The sequence below is a fragment of the Augochlora pura genome, chromosome 7 (genome assembly GCF_028453695.1).
Source record: "Augochlora pura isolate Apur16 chromosome 7, APUR_v2.2.1, whole genome shotgun sequence".
Classification (NCBI taxonomy): domain Eukaryota; kingdom Metazoa; phylum Arthropoda; class Insecta; order Hymenoptera; family Halictidae; genus Augochlora; species Augochlora pura.
The window spans coordinates 14,792,382-14,812,089 of record NC_135778.1 but is presented as its reverse complement, the minus strand read 5'-3'; the positions used below and the strand labels follow the sequence as shown (position 1 = coordinate 14,812,089).

Below are 19,708 nucleotides of genomic sequence, written 5' to 3'. Positions count from 1 at the left end.
CCATTGCGTACATGGCTGCGCGTCCCGACGAGACGAGTGTTTGCGTTAAATGTAATGAAACGAATGGAACGTGCGGTGTGAAATACGCGTCGTCCTGGGGATCCGACGCTTCACGGTTAGTCGACTTTAGGAAAATTAATTTGATCGTTAGGCGAGCGGGAGAATGGGATTAGGATTCGGTGTAGTCGCGCGCGCGCGCGCGCGAAGGAGCGTAGTCATTCGGCTGTCCTTTTATCTCGGCTCGGTGCAGATTAGCGAGGACTTAACACGGTTATTGTTTTCGTAATCCTCTTGGAATCTCCGGTTCGGCAAACATTTTCACGGCTAGTGTCGCGCACGCTTCGCCTCCTCTCGCCACCTCTCGCCTCGCCACGCCTCGCCTCGCTTCACGTTCCCACGATAAAAATGTTACCGGAACAGGGGATGATAATCAAAGCGCAACCCCGTGCACCTCTTCCCCGTGTAATTTCTCACACGGGATGGAGGACTGCCAATGGAATGCGGCCGAAGAATGCAACACTTGTTACCGGAAGATTGCTCTTGATCACGGAAACGTACAGATCGCGTGGGTTTCCGAGATACGATGTATCAATGATTTAAGAGCGGGGCTTCTTCTTCTCCTTTGCTGTGAGACCACCAATTCTTATCATCTCTTCGCGGAAAACAAGCGAGATTCATTGAATTGAAACTTTCCGGGGCGAAGATTGAGTAGTAGCACCGTGCAAGAAAGTGCATCGACTTCATCCCTACTACGGCGATCTCGAAGCTCTACCATCGATATAGTCTGCTAAGTGCTTTAGCACTTAGGCGCTTATCACGGCAACACTATTCTACGAGTACCACGCCTATACAAATAGATGGTAAAGGTGGCTGATGTTAAATATTATTATTAACATGACAATGTTGTTAGACTATCATCATGAATTATTCTTTCATAAATGCGAATTTAATACAATACTTCGTCACAGTAGGCACTGTTCGTTGCTTAACCCCTTGCACCGCTGCTCCTTTCATGCTGTGACAATTAGCACTAATTCGTACTTAATAATTTTCCTAATGGGATCAGACAATTATTTTCCTCTATTGTCTTTCTTTACCTTCATTTATTACCTTCAACATCCTATCTCAAATGGATATATTTAAATGGATAAACTTTGGTTTTTAAGCGTCGCCATAAAAATTCGAAATCAGACCTGTCCACCAACCCCTACCTATTACAAACCTTACTGTGACGAGGAAGGTTTCTATTGAATTTACATTTATAAAAGAATCCTTGTTGATGCTAGTATAATAATGCTAGTTCCATATATTTATGACAAAACTGGGTATGTCAAATACAAAACTCTAATAAATCAGAGAGACATTTGCATGTGAGTTATATTCCTTAGAATTAACTTAGAAATTTGTTTATGTTACATAAAGGTCCGATATCTAGCAATAATCTTGCGTCAACCATCATGAACCTAATTCCAAATCAATTTCTCTATTTCCATCCAATGTTTCGCAGAGAAAGCCGTTCACGCTATCGAATATTCTATCATACTAAAAGTCGATTTTCCGTCGAAGATTTTCACCTCTTTCGCACAGTACTATAAATCTTTCAAGTCTCGAATCCCTTTCTTTTAACACCCTGAATAATGGATACGTTCAAGCATCGCGACGGCATCAGCCGAAGCTTGCTTTTATTAAGCACTTTTCATTGTATCTTCGGCTAGATATATACCAGGCAGAAGTTATAATTGGTCCGCGGTTTGCGCGTGACTTTTATGGCGTGCTGAATTACACGCGACGACAGAATCGAATAATAAATACGTATCTCGTTTGCAAAATGCTAATGAGCTTTCGAAAAAGCTAGCCGGCCGGCCCTGTGCTTGTGTAACAATGGCTTGGGGAAAATGGTAGCTCGGTTTCTAGAATGCCTACCGGTACCCGATCGATAGGCCCCCGTTGCTGCGGAAAGCAGCCACAACCGGAGAGAGAGCCAGAAACAGGTGATCGACCTGAGGCTTTTCGCGGAACGTTTTTGCCTGCTCGGAATTCCTAGTTATTACTTTTTTTTTTTTTTTTTATCCGCCGACACATCGAATGAATACAAACATGACCGCGATTGATGTTGCCGGCTGCTCAACGCTCTCGAAACTATCAACGCCGGCATTAACGCTTCGCATTTTTACGTCGGCCTATTATTAGCTGCTATCGATGTAAATCGCTTCATTCAGAGGTTAGAGGAAACGAGGTAAATATGGAATGGTATTCAAATGAGAAATTATAGTATTCGGTTGGTGCATATGAAATGTCGGATTTTTAAGCGAGTATATATAAAACTGCATATCTTTTTTCAAAAGCTATTGATTTAACACTAAGCCTACCATGCGCGGTCAAATGACCGTTTTTGAAATTTCGTTTAGAATTTCTCGTATACAACGTTACTGTATTACCATGTAGCTTCTTGACTTTTCCTATAACATACATACAACCCATTTTTCAAAATTCACAATTTTCTTTATTGCTTACTTTCCAAAAAAAATTTATAGCATGTCTAGTCTACCACGAGCGGTCATTTGACCATTTGAAAAATTCATGTTATTCACGACTATATTCTTCGATAAGCGCACGCCAGAAATTGTTTTACGAGTCTACAATGTAATTGTGGATCTACAGTGTAGAAAAACGCGCGATTGGAAAAAAATGCATAGCGTTCTTTATACGGCAATACTGTAAGCGATCTCTGAGATGGTCGCTGGTCAGGCGGCGTACTGTTTATGTCTCGGAGATAAGAGATCTATCTTTGGGAAATGAAATGGTTCGTCGGTGCGAGGAGAAAGATGACTCTTTTTCTTTTTTGAAGAGAAAGAGTCATTTCTCTTTTTTGAAGAGGAAGAGTCATTCGATTAAAGATCTTTACCAAAGAAGCAGCCCACCTAATTTCACACTTCGTGTCTTCTACAATACGGTCTTGCGATCCGAATAGAGAGCATCAAAATTTCACAGTGTGCTATAGAAATTATTACGTGGTATAAATGAGTGATAGTTTCGACAAAGTCAACAGAGCTAACAATATTTTGTGATATGATTTATAATTTTTTGTATTTCTAGTCTCAATATTGTAACCAGGTCCAATTTTTACACGGGGAAACGTACGTAGATTTTCTATTAACCGACACGCCCGGTTACTGTCCGCGTCGGCTATTTACGCGAGGTTCGTGTCGCTGGACGCAAGGATCTGCCTGAGGGTTAATTAATGGATTTTGTTTGATTGAAATTTGGTTTATTTGAGTCTTAAAATTGCGAAGAGCGAGGAATGCCGATTCCTCGGCTAAATACGGGTCGTCCGCGGGAGAACGGTGTTTACAAACATTCACGCTGAAACGACGGCGAGGTCGATTCTACAATATAGCGCGGTGTTTCCGCGACATGACGCAGTTATGCTTACGAATGATTCGGTATTACTCAATGAGATGAAATGAAATGAAATAATTGACTGCTACGTGGACGCGAGAATTCTTTGGTAATCAACGCGCGTACAGTGCCGCGACGCGGTTTTGCGTTCACGACTCCCCGGTTTTGGAGCGCTTGCAACTTAGGAAACGGACAGGTCGGTTTGCCTCATCTCGTCTGGTCGGTTTGACCCACTAATTACAATGTTTTTCGCACGGCTGAAGATTACTTGATTCGATTTCTAACACTTCCAAACGCACAGTGCCGAATTTTTCTCTCGCATCGACCTCCTTCGATCGTAATCGAATGGGGATCGACGCGCACGCATCTTCGGCGCTGGAGAAGGGAGATCACGCCTTGTCACACACACACATACGCACACTTCACGACGGCGTTTCGCTCGCCTGGAGACAATATGTAACCAGCCCGGTTACAATATCTTGCCCTGTTTGATTTATGTTCTTTTATTTTAGTCTTTACTTTTTCTACTTGGATTTTCTATAAAGAAACGATAGGTGAAGAAATATCGAGGCAAGAATTTTTATTTCAATTGGTAGAAGAGCTTGGGACCGAATATCAGAATGAGAGACAGCTAAGCAAAGAATGTTCATCAAAAATAATAATAAACACAGCTAAAGATTCTTCTGGACGGAAATCTTGTCAAATAAGATATTGTAAAGTCAATAAGAGCCCGATTTCAATAGGCTGTAATTTCTATATTCATTTTCAAGAAGCTGTATCTTTTTTCCCAAAAATGGTAAGACAATGGGGCTTAGCAGGTTTTAAAGGGTAAAGTCTCTACTTTAATGTGTACCAACTGATTTTTACTGTCGACCTGAAAGATATTGAAAAAAATTGAAAATCGTGGGTGAAGCAATGCCTCTTGGACTCGAAATATTGTTAAACTTTGATCTTTCGTAATTCTGTTATAAAAAGCCGCACAATAATGAAACTCGGCGCGTTTTGTAGAGCAAAGTCTCCTCTTTAGTTTGCCCTGGTCGTTTGTTGTCTTGACCCTTCGGGAGCACCGAAAACGTTCGGAAAACAAGGAGGCCAAAATCGGCCCGTGGAGTCCGATTTGAATAACTTGAAATTTCAATTTTCATTTTCAAGCAGCTGTATCTTTTTTTCCAAAAATGCTGTAATTTGTAAAAAATGTGATGAAAGGTAAATAAAACTTTCTAAATAGATAAGCGGGTAGCGGGTTTTTATCGTAGCACTAGAAAAATATTTTGTTTACTATCCAATTGGCTAAAATCTTTTTCTATATTAAGATACATATGTTTTTTTTTGAAGCGGTTATTTGACCGCTCATGGTAGGAGTAGTTATACATGAAATGTCGGTAGGTTTAGTGTTAATCAAAATGTACCCGATTTGTTTCAATACACTTTTTCCAACGCGAGTTTAATTCATAGATGTCTGTCTTCAAGAAATTCTGATTTTTCGGATCAATAAATTATAGTATTATTTCAGACAGGCATTTCTGTATTGATATCTTGTTGAAAAGAGCGTAGTAAAGCAAACGGGGCATATTTTGATTAAATCAACAGCTTTTGAAAAAAGATATACAGTTTTATATATTTACGTAAACATCCGACATTTCATATGCACCAACCTAATATATTTGAGAGGCAAAGAATGAATGGACGAGACTCGGTGATTGTTTTTCTGTTTACTGCTGTTAGGATACTATTATATTATAAGAATACTACTAATAAGCTTTTCTTAATATATTGAAATAAATATTGATTTCTATGAATAGGATAATTTAATGAAATAAAAGGCTTACGGTTAGTCTTCTATAATAGGAAGACCAAACAACATTCGTATATTCAGGATATCATAAAAATAGGAAATTGCGGTGTTCTAAAGCTAGTTATATGATCACTATAAGGCAGACTATCATCCTAGTAGGCTGCATGAGCTCCAACATCAAAAACTATAGTTTTACTTTTCATGTTTTAAGACTATGACCTTAAGCTTTATAAATCTTAATTTTTACTTCTAAGAAAAGAATATTTAATTTCAGTTTTACAATTTTCAAACGCAAGTAAACCCTTTTTAATTTAATTAGAATCCACAAAACGTTGGAATATTAGGAAAATAATTGATGTTATGCAAGTTAACTTTTCTAATAATATTATTATCATTAATTAATATATTACTTTAGTTTTACAACAATTTTTAAGAACGTCGGTATAACGATGAAACTGTTAAGTAGATCGCGGGATATCGAATTTAGAATGGGTCAGCGAAACGATCAAACGCCCATCGTTTGTATTCCTCGGAAGCTGGGGAACGCGCGAACAGCGTGTCGAACTGTTCAACAACAGCTGTCGAACACCGGAAGCTTCGATTGCTTGTCGTTCACAACTTGCCTCGGCCTCTTCCCGGCGAAAATCGAACTTTCGATTCCTCAGTCGGTATTGTAAATGATAAACGACGCGACGACGGCCGATTTGCCCCCCCCCCCCCCTGCTCCCACCCCCCGTCCGTCCGTCAATCCCCGAAGTTCTCGTTTTTCCCTATGCTTAGCGCGGCGTGTTCGGGGATTTAAAAATCGCCCCGTAAGCCCTAAGTGGCCACACACTAATCCCCGACTGTCTGGTTTGCGTAGAATGTTTTACGGGAGCTGGAGAAGAAAAAGCCGCAGCTGGACGAGCTGGTTCACACCGCGGAAAACCTACGGGCGGACACCAACAGGCAGCAACTGCACGGCAAAGGTAAGTTCGACCACGATTTGCTATCCAATCCGCTAAAGAGTCTTTCGATTATTCACGGTTTAATATACCGCGCGAAAGGGAATGGTGTTTTTCCGATAGATACAGTGTGGAACGTCGTTTGTTTCCACATCTTATGTCTGTTATCATACGTTTCTACGCATTTAGCTTGATAGGGATTACTTGTTGAAAACAGAAATTAAAACTCTTATGAACCCCTTGCACTCGAATGCTGACTCTGAGACGTCACTAAAATTGTTACAGCACGTTCCAAAAATACTTTTATATTGTGAAAACTTAGATTTCAAAAATTATTAAAAGTATAACCGTTGCTGCGTGATTACAATATTCAATTTCATATGCATAAAATACATTTTGTCATATGAAATGAAAATGCTTCATGTTTTATTTATTTATTTAAATGCTGTATATTTATTTTAGAATCACAGTTAAAATGGCTTCGAGTGTAAAGGGTTAATAGATTGCGGATTTTTATGTAAAATAAAAATTGCCATCGTTGATTTCAAGTTACAGGAATAAATATTTATTTCTTATCTCAATCATTTCGACGTACGAGCGAATTAAACGATTTTGCTATTTTGCACTAGTTTTACGCATTTCTAACATAAATGTACTTTTAACAATTTGATGTACGACATTTTTTGAGATTTCAAGTACATAGACGTATTTTAAATTATATTTTGATTATCGTCACTCTTGGTAATTAGAATAATGCTTAACCCTTTCAGTACGAGCGCCGAATATATCCGGCGTCCATGCGACGACCGTTATAAATAACAGAATTGTTATATAAATATCTCTTAATATTTTATATAAGTATCTCTAAGTGTCTCTTAAGCTGCGAGCAACACTTTTCTTAAAAAAACGTCATTTTATCAAGCACAGTTTTTACTTAATGCTTATACTCATACCGAAAGGGTTTACTGAGATATCTGAAGCTTACTTCGAAAAATACTGTCGCAAAGAAAGACTAACGATTAGGCTTGCAAATTTTATGCATTTATGACAGAAGTGAAGACAATACAAAAATATAAAAATATTACCACAGTATTGTCAACATATTGAAACTTTTGATAGAAGGAATACATGTTGTTCCCATCCTTTTTGATTTTGCATAAAGATCCGCAATCTAATCTTGATCACACGTCGGTGACACCGCCAATGCAATTTCGTACCTCCTGCACCGTTTTGGAGACCATATAGGTACACGATATTGTGGCAATTGGACGAGATAACGATCTAATAGGTCTAAATACAGGCGAGATAAATAATACGCAGCGGAGAGAACTTCCCAGTCAAAGGAATAAATAATATCGTTTTTCTCGCTACACATGGCCGTGTGCTGCCATGTTACGGAATAACTTGCTCGGTTCCGCTGCCAGTAAATCTACTTCCCCCACCCCGTTTCATCGCTCAAATGAATACTACTGTTGGTCACGCTCTAAATTAAACAGGCCGATCAGATTGTGGCAATTTCAGATATACCCTTAATATTCCGCCAAATACAAGCGGTAACGCTGTCAAGCTGGTACTTCGATCAGAAAATTTTAACTGTGTTCTATTTTATTATTGTCAAACTTCGAATAATGCTTAGAAATATACTTTGCTGATTTGGTAGCCTATTAAGTAGAGTTACAAAAGTTTTGTATAGCAAAAAGGAAACTGGAAACTAGATTTACTGGGCGAATTTAATAAGAACTCGACGTCAGTGTTGGACAGCGAGCGCTTAACCCTTTCAGTACGAGTGCCGGATATATCCGGCGTCCGTGCGACGATCGGTATAAATAAAATTTTATATAAATAACAAAATTTTATATAAATATCTCTTAATATTTTATGTAAATATCTCTAAATATCTTTTAAGCTACAAGCAACGCTTTTGTTAACAAATGTTTTATTAAGCATAGTTTTTACTTAACGCTTAGGAAATATTTTCATACAAAGGAGGACTGGCCATGTACCGAAAGGGTTAACGCGTCGTTGCAATAATCTTATTCTCCGCGTACAGATCCTTTTCTGTTTCTTTCCGAAAGCCGTTCAACTTAACAATTCATTGACGCAATAATTGGCTGGCCATTTCTATACGCAGAACGCAATCTAAGACTAGTTCGCGCAGCGGCTCGCTAAAAGCTTTAATTGAAACTTTATATCTAATGGACCTTCTAACGAGGATATCGTGACTACGGCTGGGAGGATCGATATTAGTATCGATATCCGAGAACCTTAATAAGTTTTTGTCGCCGTAATTGATACCGGAAGCGTCCGCCTGCTTGCCAAGCACTTTTCGATGGCCGGGCGAAATTTCAGAAGTTTAATTATCGATCTTGATTGCTTCGACCGGGTCCGTAATAAATCGAACCATCTGTTCCCTTCGGATAGCTGCCTACCTTAGGGCAAGGTGTCGCGGCCGACTTGTTCTTCTTCGAACCGTTTCTTACGGTCCGATTGAACGGCTCGTATGCAAAAGGATTATCAGCGTCAGCGGAACTCTTCTAAAGAGCACTTGCGATTTATCCTGCGTCGCGCTCGCGCGCGCTAGTTGGGGATCCGATGTGGGCTGTGCTGATGGGGATGGATTCGATCGGACGACTCGGGCGCGCTCGTTTTAATAAAGAAACGTGAAAAATTACTTCTTCTTTTCAAAGTAGCGTCTTTTTTTAATTAAGGAAGATTAAATATAGAGCTGGATAAGTCGTAGAATGTTCGAGTGAAATGGATCAGCGGTCTGACGTCATTCCGGTAGACGGAATAATTTTGGTAATAAGAATAAGGATAAGAATTATTTTATAGTTGTTTTAAACTAAATTTTCTTCATAGTTACAAGGATGAGCACTTTTTCTACTGTAACAATTTCATAGAAGGAAAAGGAACAATTTACTTAGATGGTTAACACGTTGAGTGTCACGGCAGTCATCGGTGACTGACACTGAACTCTCCGTTCAGGGCGCGTCAGTCGTCGGTGACTGACAGTGTGAAATATGATATAAAACTGAAAAATTTTCAATGCTTTAAGTTGTTACCTAAAATTTGTTTAAAGTCCTCTTAATATTCATTTAATACTGGATTCTATTACTAATGTATTTTTTCAGAAAATTTTAACGGATTTAATGCATCGAGTAAAATTCTAATTTGCAAGTAGCGCGCTTCGCATTGCTATTCCACGATACCAGCGTGCGTGGCTTGACGGGGATTTCCTTATATAATCGCATGGCACTCAACGTGTTAAATACCGATGACAAGAGGACAGACTTTTATTCCGGCTTAAAAGAACGGAATAACATTTATACTAAACAAGATATTAATAGAATTCTCTTTGACGAGCAAGACTCGTTAAAATACAGCAAAGGGTTAATTTGTTGTACGGTGTATAGTTGTTCGTATTCTAACACACTCGGTGGTATAATATGATAGTTATATTTTTTAGGAAGTCGTGCCGAGAGCGCAGTGCTTAACAAACGGGACCGCAAAAAAATACACACAGAAGTATTATCTGCTAGGAACACTAGATAAATTAAATTTACTTAGCATGTTAAAAACTCGTTAGCCGCTTCCAACTGCGAGCATGGGGCGAGGCATTACAATAACTTGATCTTCTCGCGAGAACATCGTGATTTCAATTACCTTTTAGATTCTATTCAACTTTTTATCGCTTACTGATTTAACAATTATAAGTCGTATATAAGTAGTTCTGAGAAAGGCAGAATTGCTTCAGGGGAAAAGTAGAATAACGTTATTAATCGTAAATAGAATAATTCTAAAATAATAAGTATCATTTTCAGCACAATAAAAAAGTTATACACGTTAAAAAAAATACTCTTTAATTTTTCTTGTATTTCATCTATTTATTTTAGTGAAAAATACATAAAAACTGCAGTCTATATGATGCTAATTAATATGACTGACTAATATTTCACGAATATAGATTACAAAATCTAGCAATAAAATATCAAAAAATGTGATCAGTTTTGTTAGTATATTCATTGCATTTCTATATATATAATAATTGTATTATAAATTAATATAGAAAATTATGTTCGAAGTCTCCATAATGACTTCGATAGGTTGCCACAGTGCAAGGTGTTAAAATAAATGTAATAAACGAATATAATTCGTTAACAGTAATATATACATATAATATGCGAGGTAAATAAGGAACGACAACATTGATGAACTCCTTTTTAATGTTTACACGTATGTAATACAGTATGTTTCAATTTTATAGAAGAATAAAAGAAAAAGCAAATAGCTTTGGTGGCTGAAAGTAGACATACGAGCGCAAAGGATTAAAAAATAAAAAGATATCCTAACGTTTCGCAGACTTCTAATAATTAAAAATTTCGTTTCGTAACATCACGCATACTGGTAATATTTATCTCATACGAATCGTAATCTCTCGATCGAAGAATCAATTATCAGCCGTGCCGGAAATTAGTTTCACGGTGATTCGTCTGATTTCGGAACTTTTTAAATCGCTGCGAATCCGTCGGGGATTGCCGCAATCGAGGGTCGAGCGGTAGATTAACGACGGTGCCGCTAATTGTTTCAAGAGCCCTGGAAAACTCCACCGGCCCGCCGATGTCGCATTGTTCCTTCTATATTAGCGTGCCCGGTACTTGTCAGTCCCGTCTGCCGCTACGCTCGTGCATTACAGCCAGACGATTCTTTCGTCCATTGTTCACCGCGGCCGCCCACTCTGCGTGAAATAGGGAGGAAAGGGTTCCCGTACTAGCCGCGTCGTATCAACCGGTTGTGGATCATCATTTGCGTAATGCATCGCGTTCCTCGCGCATTTAAAGACTCGCGATCGAGACGCGATTCTTTCTCGTTCCATTCGCCGGGAAACACCTCGTTATAGCGTCCTCAAATTATTAACTACAATACTCTCCCAATAATTCGAATGGGTACCTTTGTGTACTTATGCTACAGTTTGTATACTCTTGTACAGGGTCTGCATATTCACTATGTATTGTAAGGGCATAAACTTTTGCAGTTTAGTAATATGGGGGTCTGGATAAGAATTTGTTTAATATTAAATATACAGATTTATGCGTAATATTAAATATACGGGTATATGATTAATATTAAATATACGGGTATAAGCTTAATATTAAATATACGGGTATAATCTTAATATTAAATATAAGAATACACGCTTAACCCCTTCCCGTGCCATTTAGCTCGACGAAACTCGGGTCCGAGCGGTCCGCATCAACGTGCGCTAAATAGACCAGACTGATGTTTGTAAACAGTCGCAATACGATCCGAAATGTATGTGTCGTGCAAGTATGTGTTCGCGACTCAGCTCGCGATATTTATGTTTGGCCCAAGTATCTGTTCGCGAGTCTGACTCGCGATGTTTATGTTTGGCCTAAGTAACTGTTCGCGAGTCTGACTCGCGATATTCATGTTTGGGCAAAAATCTTCATCGCGAGTCTGACTCGCTAAAGTACGGGAAGGGGTTAATATTAAATGCACGGTAACCGTTATGAGATCACAAGATGAGCCCTGAGGCAGCATAAAAACAACATGGCTCCCGTGGCAATTTTAAAATTTTTGTTCTAAGCTCACTCAAAAGAATTAAAAAATATTACACGAATATTATTATTGCGTACACAAAGCGTTACACAATTTTCGATTAAAGTTCCTTGGACTAATGAGCCGAGAGAGACGGCATCGATCAAAGTGCGCTAATTGCTACACAAGCGACAAGTCCAGAGTATTTGTTTCGAAATCGTTCTTCCTAATAAACGTCAGCCAAGTTCGCAGCGAAACTGTGCTGCAACGGCACCGTATTAAATCCAGCTTACGTCCCGGCGAATACACTTCCGATGCGGTCGTCGCACGGGCAGACAAGTCGCTGTGACGACCTAGAACACCTAGCTCGCTTAAGGTCGTACAAGTTCGGAGCTGATCTATTTTTAATTCGTTCGGCGCTCGCTAAAAATACTGTCCGAGATTCGAAGTTAGAGCCGAGGTTGCCGGCCGCGTGGGATGCAAAAATGAAAGAGTGGTCCTTTATCGATTTAAAAAAGTCGCCGGTTCTCGTAAGACGCGGCTTTATGACCGCGGCCGTGGAGTTCGCCGTCTACTTTTTGGTCTCTCCGACTATAGCGTGCCGCGGTGGCCTTCTCGAGAGATTGAACCCCGCGAGCAAAGCGCCGTAGCCGGCTCGACACGGAAACCACCCTTGGGCATATCGGAAGGCGGTCGTATTTCGACCCTTTTCCATGCAGATTTTTCATAACGGTTTGCGTTATCGGGGCCGCGCGGCGAATGTGCGCTCACCGCTGAACCCGCGTCGCTGTTCCCTTACAGGCTTTAATTACGAGCACGAAACACACGGGACACGCTAGCCACGTTCCACTCTCGCGTTTCCCTTCGCCCTCTAACCGCCTCTACGTTTCGCCAACTCTGTTCCCCCGTTCCTTTGACGACGCGAGAAAAAATAGCTTGATGAATTGTGCGCCCCAGCGCCAAGACAACGATATCGCGTATCCGAACCAGAGACGGCCCACCGAAATTGTAATTCTGACTCTGAAGTTTCCCAGTTTGTTGGCCGCTGCAATTCTAATAAGAGGACTGCCAGCTGTTTCTGCCGGGTCCACAGAGACGGAAATGAAACGGAAAGAAAGCTGCTCCTTCGTTTTTGGTTTCTAGACGGCGGAACTTATTTCGAGGCGACAAAATTTCATTATTTGGTTTAACGTAATTTTACTATTTAACCCATTCGCTACGGAACGTAATAGTAAGTAGTTGACGCTGAGGTACGAAATGCTAAATTTTACAATGATATTTATTGTATTTAGTAACATCACTTTGCTTTCTAAAATACAAAAGTTTATAATGTAAAGTATGAAATAAAAGTATATACATATATGGTATGAATGGTCATTCTTCGAGGGCGTATGTATAATACACTCGTCGGAGTGAACGGGTCAAATTCGCGTAATTTTGCATTGCTTCTCGTTCATCGAAAGCTTCAGTTTTATACCTGCTGTGCGATAACTAGGACGTTAGACAAAATCAGTGCAAACGTGAAGGATTGATGGCGCTCGAGCTCATTTCACCGTCACGTTCCATCTTTACGTTCTTCCGATACTCATCCGGCTTCTAAATAATTCGCGAGAAAATCTACAGGTGAAGGAGCCGAAGGTAGAAATCGTGTAAAATCGAAATACGATGCGATCGGTGCTGTATGAGAACGATGATCGGCTATGTATTCGTCGATTTTACATTGTTTGAATGAAACTTGACATAGGAGTAGAATATCTGCGATACATTATCAATCGAAAATATTGCTAATTTGGGAGTAAAAGGGGAGAAAGGTGAACTGTTATTTATACAGATACTTTCTCGATATAATGTCGCTAGCTATACATTTTTCTAAGTTTTTCAAGTTATTCAACTTTATTGGTATTAAATAGTAAAGGCGCGATTACTTTTTTGTTTTAATGACACTGTATATACAGAGCAACGTAGATACGCTAGCCAAAATTATTATTTAAATTAATTCGTTTCATGATCAGATACAGTAGCTAAAATTATTATTTTAATAAATTCGTTTCATGATCATTTTTATTCTATGAAAATTCCCATTTCGTTATGATATTCGAATAGTTGGATTAAACAATTCGTTCCGCAATCAGATTTCAATGTTTGAAATTCTAACTCGGAATAACATTTCCAGCGCACGTGAAAACCGTGCGGAAATATTAAAAATTCTCAAGATCCCGTCCACTGCGTAATCTTCATCCGCGGACGAATTCTCTTTTTCGTTCCAGCGCATCAAATTATCATTCTGAATAATTCTTTTCGCGTGCGCGCGCAGACCGTGCGGAAATATTAACAATTCCCGGGGTCGCTCCGACGCGACGTTATCTCGCGGATGAACGCGCTTCGCCGTTTGTCGTTTCGATACTCGAGAATCGCCTGTCTTAAAAATTCATTCTACGTAGTCGGGCGGGCGCGGTAGTTCGGATGCTGATGCACCGAGACCAGACATCCTTTCAACCGAGGGAAACGCGAAGTCGTTGAGGCTCTCTCGTCTACGTCAGTTTATCTCCCCATAGAAGTATGCAGATGGATGCAACTGGCTGGCACACACGGCGCATTGATTCGCTTTCCGGCGGGATTTTGTATTCGTTCCCGGTACTTCTGTGACTTCTGACGAATGGCTGGAAAGAACGAGAACAGTGGAAAAGGTCTCGAGATAAGCCATCGGTCCCTCCCCCCGCCTTTTGTCTCGACGTTACGTAGTTCCGGGCGGAACTTTCTTTGAGAGAAATTCCACGCATTGTAGTCGGGTGTGCCGCGGCGACGACGACGTCGCTTAATCGAATGTTTTATCTTATTCGACGTTGCTTCGACGAAAGTAAATAGCCGCTTGAAAATTACATTTTTTCTCTCTGTCTGTTCGTTAAACACTTCCGCGTTTACGCGAACATTCACTTCGAAAGTGAACATTTATTCCGAAATATTTTAATTTGTCCTCGAGTTTCATTGCCGCGTTCGTCACCGTTTACGATATTTAATTAAGGCGGTGAATCTGGATTTATTCTTGTGGGCTAATTAATAAGTTTTCAACCGGTGGGTTTCGCACTACGATTTCTTTTACAGCTGCGTTAATTAAAACTTTTTCGTTCTTAACCCTAGGACGATCCCCTGGGGTTATCGCTGGAAACCCTAAAAATTTCTAATTTGCCTGACAACGTGTAAATAAATATTTACGCAATCAGGTTTTACTTATCCGTCTGACTCGTGCCGTATTTTATGGAGAAATAAATTTTTCATTTGGTACGATGCTAATATTGCGAAAAGAATCTTTCACTTTTTGTATTAACCCTTTGCACTCGAGTGCTGACTCTGAGACACCACTAAAATTGTTGTATAATGTTCCAAGATCATTTTTATACCTTATCATCAAAGTTTATATTTGAAAACTGTGTTAAATAGTGAAACTATCACAAGAATGAATTTCATATGCGTAAAAGTGCAATTTGTTGCATAAAATACAAATACTATGAGCCAGAGAAGTTATTCTAAATTTACAGTTAAAATTGTTTCGAGTGCAAAGGGTTAAATCAAAGGAAGTAGCTGGTGAACTGCGCGTCGTCGACAGGGAGGTCCATAAGGAATGATGATACAATGAAATGAAAAAAAAAACATTTTGTATCTTGAAATGTTAAAGACTATATGTGACTAATGGCGATTAATTTCATCAAAGTCTTACGTTATCAAAAATTGCCAAATATTTCTCGTTTGAACGCTACATACAAGTCTCCATCCTGTAATGATTATGTGCAATCAATACTAGGAAATAAAAATCTTAACAGAATATCGAAATCTTAACAATATAAAATTGTCTAAAGATAGTAAACTTGAAATGAAAGAAAATATACAGCTTACCTGAATTACTAGCGGTGCATTGAACACGATCCCACCGCTACATTTCCTATCGGAACATTAGTCCTACAACAATCGCAATCAGTACAATTGCAGTACAAGTCCAATCGCATCCTTAACATTCCTGTTCCCCCGGCATGCCGGTGATATTCTTCTCGGCGGAGTCGTAACTCGGTCCATTCACGGAAATTTTACGCCGTCGGCGGTGGGAATCGCGAATTTCCCCGGTACAGTTGTTCGAATAACAATAATGCACGCGCGGTGCGCGCGTCGTCGGCTCGTTCCCGGTTAACGATAATACACAATGTCCGGCGGATTCTCGACGCCGATCCACGGCACCGATTCGGCAGAGCCCTCCGTCGCATTCCTGGGTTTTAGGACACAGAGATCCATTCGGTATGGCGACGGGGCGGCGCGCGAGATACCAGCACCGCCTTGTAGCCTAGCAAATGGAGGCGAGAGCCACTTCAAAGCTGGCCGTGGTGTGTGCGTGCGTGCGTGTGTGCTCGCACACAATAGCCGTGCCCGGATACACGTGTGCACACGCAGCCTCTGGGGGATAAACCGTGCCAATAACGCACCCCATTCTTGTCCCGTTACGTAGTCGACGCATGGCTGGCCTGCAGCCGTTCCGGATTTTTAACTTCACAATACGCGGCTGAAATTCGATCAACAACTTACCGTCGCGCACGGCTCCGTGAAACTGTTTGTTTTCTGCACACCGACCTTGAAATCGACTTTCGTTGACTCCTCTTCGCGAAGCATCCATTGGGGGGGGGGGGGCAGAGCCGAGGAATCGCTCGCTTCGTTCCGTCGCACGCTCGATGGGGCGTCACACGGCCGGGCTGTTCGGTAAGCAATACGCAGTAATAAGTGGGATCTTTAGAACCGGGCTTAGGCAACGGAAGGAAACTCGGCTCGCTGCGACGCATTTAAGCATTGTTCTCTGCTTGTGCCGCTACGTTTCGTTACAGTAAGTTCGTATTTCAAATTTAGCTACCTAAGCCTCCTAGCTTTCTTTTCTCTTTGTTATCTTTCTGTTGCATTAGTTCTACCGTTCTTGATCAGATTCGTTTTAGCTATATGACCTGTTCATTAACCCTTTCGCTCCAACGGGCGTATATATACGCCCTCGAAGAATGACCATTTGTATACGAAGAGCGTTCGTACCATACAGTGGGTCAAAAAAGTATTCGTACACCTAGTCTTTTTGCAATAACTTTACACAAATAAATGGTAGACAAACAAAAACTATTTCGATTAATAGTATACTATGTACAAAGATAATGTGCAAATGAAGAATTTGTAATAACACATAACAACAAAGTAATGCAAGAAATACAAGAATTTGAGAACCAAAAAAGTATTCGTACACTTACAATTGGACTGCTAAATTTTAAGAAGCACACATGTATTCTAGCAATACTGGCCAAAACGTAAACAACTGTTTGTTTACATAGTAGCACTGGCCTGTAATGTGTCTCTAGTGCATCTTTGAACTCGGTACAAGCATCATGACAGCGAAGAAAAGTGAAATACCAATATCGGTGCGAGATCGTGTTATTTTCCTTCGAAAACGTGGGGAAAGTTATAGAAAAATTGGTAAATAACTGAATTTAAGTTTTACAACAGTGCAGAGCATTGTTAAAAAATATGAGAGAACGAAAACCACAGAAAATAAGCCAAGAACAGGTCGGCCAAGGATACTCACAGTTAGAGAAAGGTCGGAGTATAACTAAAGAGGCTACAAAAAATCCATTTGTAAATGCTCAAACTTTATCCAACGATATCGCGTCAACTTCAGGGAAGATTGTGTGCTCTCAAACCGTACGAAATATTTTGCACTCTGCTGAAATATATGGCAGAGCCGCAAGAAAAAAAACATATATTAATAATATAAATAGAGAAAAGCGTCTAGGTTTCGCTAAAACGTACGTAAATAAACCCATTGAATTTTGGAAACGTATTATCTTCTCAGATGAGTCCAAATTTAACATTTTTGGGTCAGATGGGAACATATTTGTTTGGAGGAAACCTAATACTGAGTTTCAACAAAAGAATATTAGACCAACTGTGAAACACGGCGGAGGAAACGTAATGATATGGGGCTGTATGGCGTACAGTGGTGTTGGAAACATTACATTTATCGATGGGATAATGAATGCCAAAAAGTATATCGAGGTGTTGCGGGACAATTTAGAAGAAAGTGCAACTAAATTGGGCCTGACTGGAAATTACCACTTCCAGCAAGACAACGACCCAAAACATACAGCAATAAAAACACGAGAATGGATACTATACAATGTCCCCAAACAATTAATTACACCACCACAGTCCCCGGATATTAATCCAATAGAGAATTTATGGCACCTGTTGGATATAGAAGTAAGAAAAAGAAAAATATCTAACAAATCGGACCTACAAAGAGTAATTTTAGAAGAGTGGCAAAAAATATCAATAGAAACAACTCAAAAACTGATGGAATCTATGCCAAGAAGACTGGAGGCCATTATTGAAGCTAAAGGAATGCATACAAAATATTAATTGCAATAGAGTACTGCAATAATCATAAGCTTTCAATTATAACTGAAAGTGTACGAATACTTTTTTGGTTCTCAAATTCTTGTATTTCTTGCATTACTTTGTTGTTATGCGTTATTACAAATTCTTCATTTGCACATTATCTTTGTAAATAGTAGACTACTAATTGAAATAGTTTTTGTTTATGTATCATTTGTTTGTATAAAGTTATTGCAAAAAGACTAGGTGTACGAATACTTCTTTGACCCACTGTATATGTACTTTTATTCCACACTTTACACGAGATGCTTTTATATAATAATATAAACTCTTATATTTTAGAAAGTAAAGTGATATCATTAAATATAATAAATGTCATTGTAAAATTTAAAGTTCCCTACCTCAGTGTCAACTACTCGGTAAGGCGCTCCGTAGCGAAATGATTAAACGATGCTTATGCTATGCGTTTGTTGAAACAATCATTAAAACCAAAGTTCTAAGTTCGATACATAAATCATGTATGTCTGATTTATGTATGTATCCGTGTCTAATTTGGAACTTTCGTTTTAGCCGGTCTTCGCGCGGTAGAACTTGTTACGAATGCACGAAAATCCGCATTTTACTCAGAAGGTACTTACAGGCTTATTCGGCACAGTTCGGCTATTTGCGTGACGACATAAGTTTCCCCGAGGACGAAATCGAATTTATTGGCGAGTTCCATTTATTCATACCGCCCTTGTGATCTTTTGTCTGTCGAATCGAATTTGCCGTTCCGTTATAAGATTACCGAGTTACGGCTGAGTTTTCTCGTCTCCCCCGAAAATCGCATTAGAAGTATTGATGCAGGAAAAGTGCAACCTGTTGCGGTTAAACTCGAAACTTGGCATTCTCTCTTATAGATGATGTTTCATAATGGAGTCGATGAACCAAGCCGCCGCGCTTCTTGGAAGAAATCCACTCGCTCCGAGCCAAGAGTTATTCAATTTCAACGGGTCGCGAAGCGGAAGAGTATCCAATAAGCCTAACATTTCCATATCTTTCTGCCATTCTTTGGCGCATCGTCGGGCGCACGACAACGTCCTGTTAATACTGTATTAATTGACCTGTCGGTAACCATTGAGCGCGAGTGATCGAGTTCCTAGCCTTTATAGCACTGTCTTCTAAATTACAGATTCACTGTTGGAGAAGTTGATAGCAGAGACGAGAGATTAAATTAAATATGATTTAACAATATTATCCCTTTCCACTCGAATCCATTTTAACTGGAAATTTGATATAAAATTTCTGGCTTACACTGTTTTCATTTTATGCAACAAAGTGCAGTTTTATGCGCGCTAAATTGATACTTGCGATTCGTTGGAACAGTTTTTCTACTCAACAATTATTTAAGTCTAAACTTTATTGTTCTAAAAATTATATTGTAACATAAGAGAATAATTTTAATGGTGCGTCAGAGTCACCATTCGAGTGCAAAGGGTTAACTTGTTAGCTGCGCACGACGTGTATACACGTCAGAAGAAAGTGGCAATTTTATATCTTGTAATAAAAATACTTCTCCTTCGATTTATGTCAAAATGCTTATGGTGACACAGTTAATAAACTTCAA

General features: G+C 39.6%; 1 protein-coding gene across 6 annotated transcripts in view; it reads left to right on the top strand.

Annotated features, from left to right (window-relative positions):
• LOC144473563 (dystrophin, isoforms A/C/F/G/H) overlaps nucleotides 1-19,708 on the top strand; it is an 856,126-nt gene that overhangs the window by 215,895 nt on the left and 620,523 nt on the right. For all 6 annotated transcript variants that reach the window (XM_078187528.1, XM_078187532.1, XM_078187527.1 and 3 more), the window contains one exon: nucleotides 6,057-6,162. In XM_078187528.1, the coding sequence (XP_078043654.1) occupies nucleotides 6,057-6,162 (106 nt within the window). The remainder of the gene's footprint in view (nucleotides 1-6,056; nucleotides 6,163-19,708) is intronic.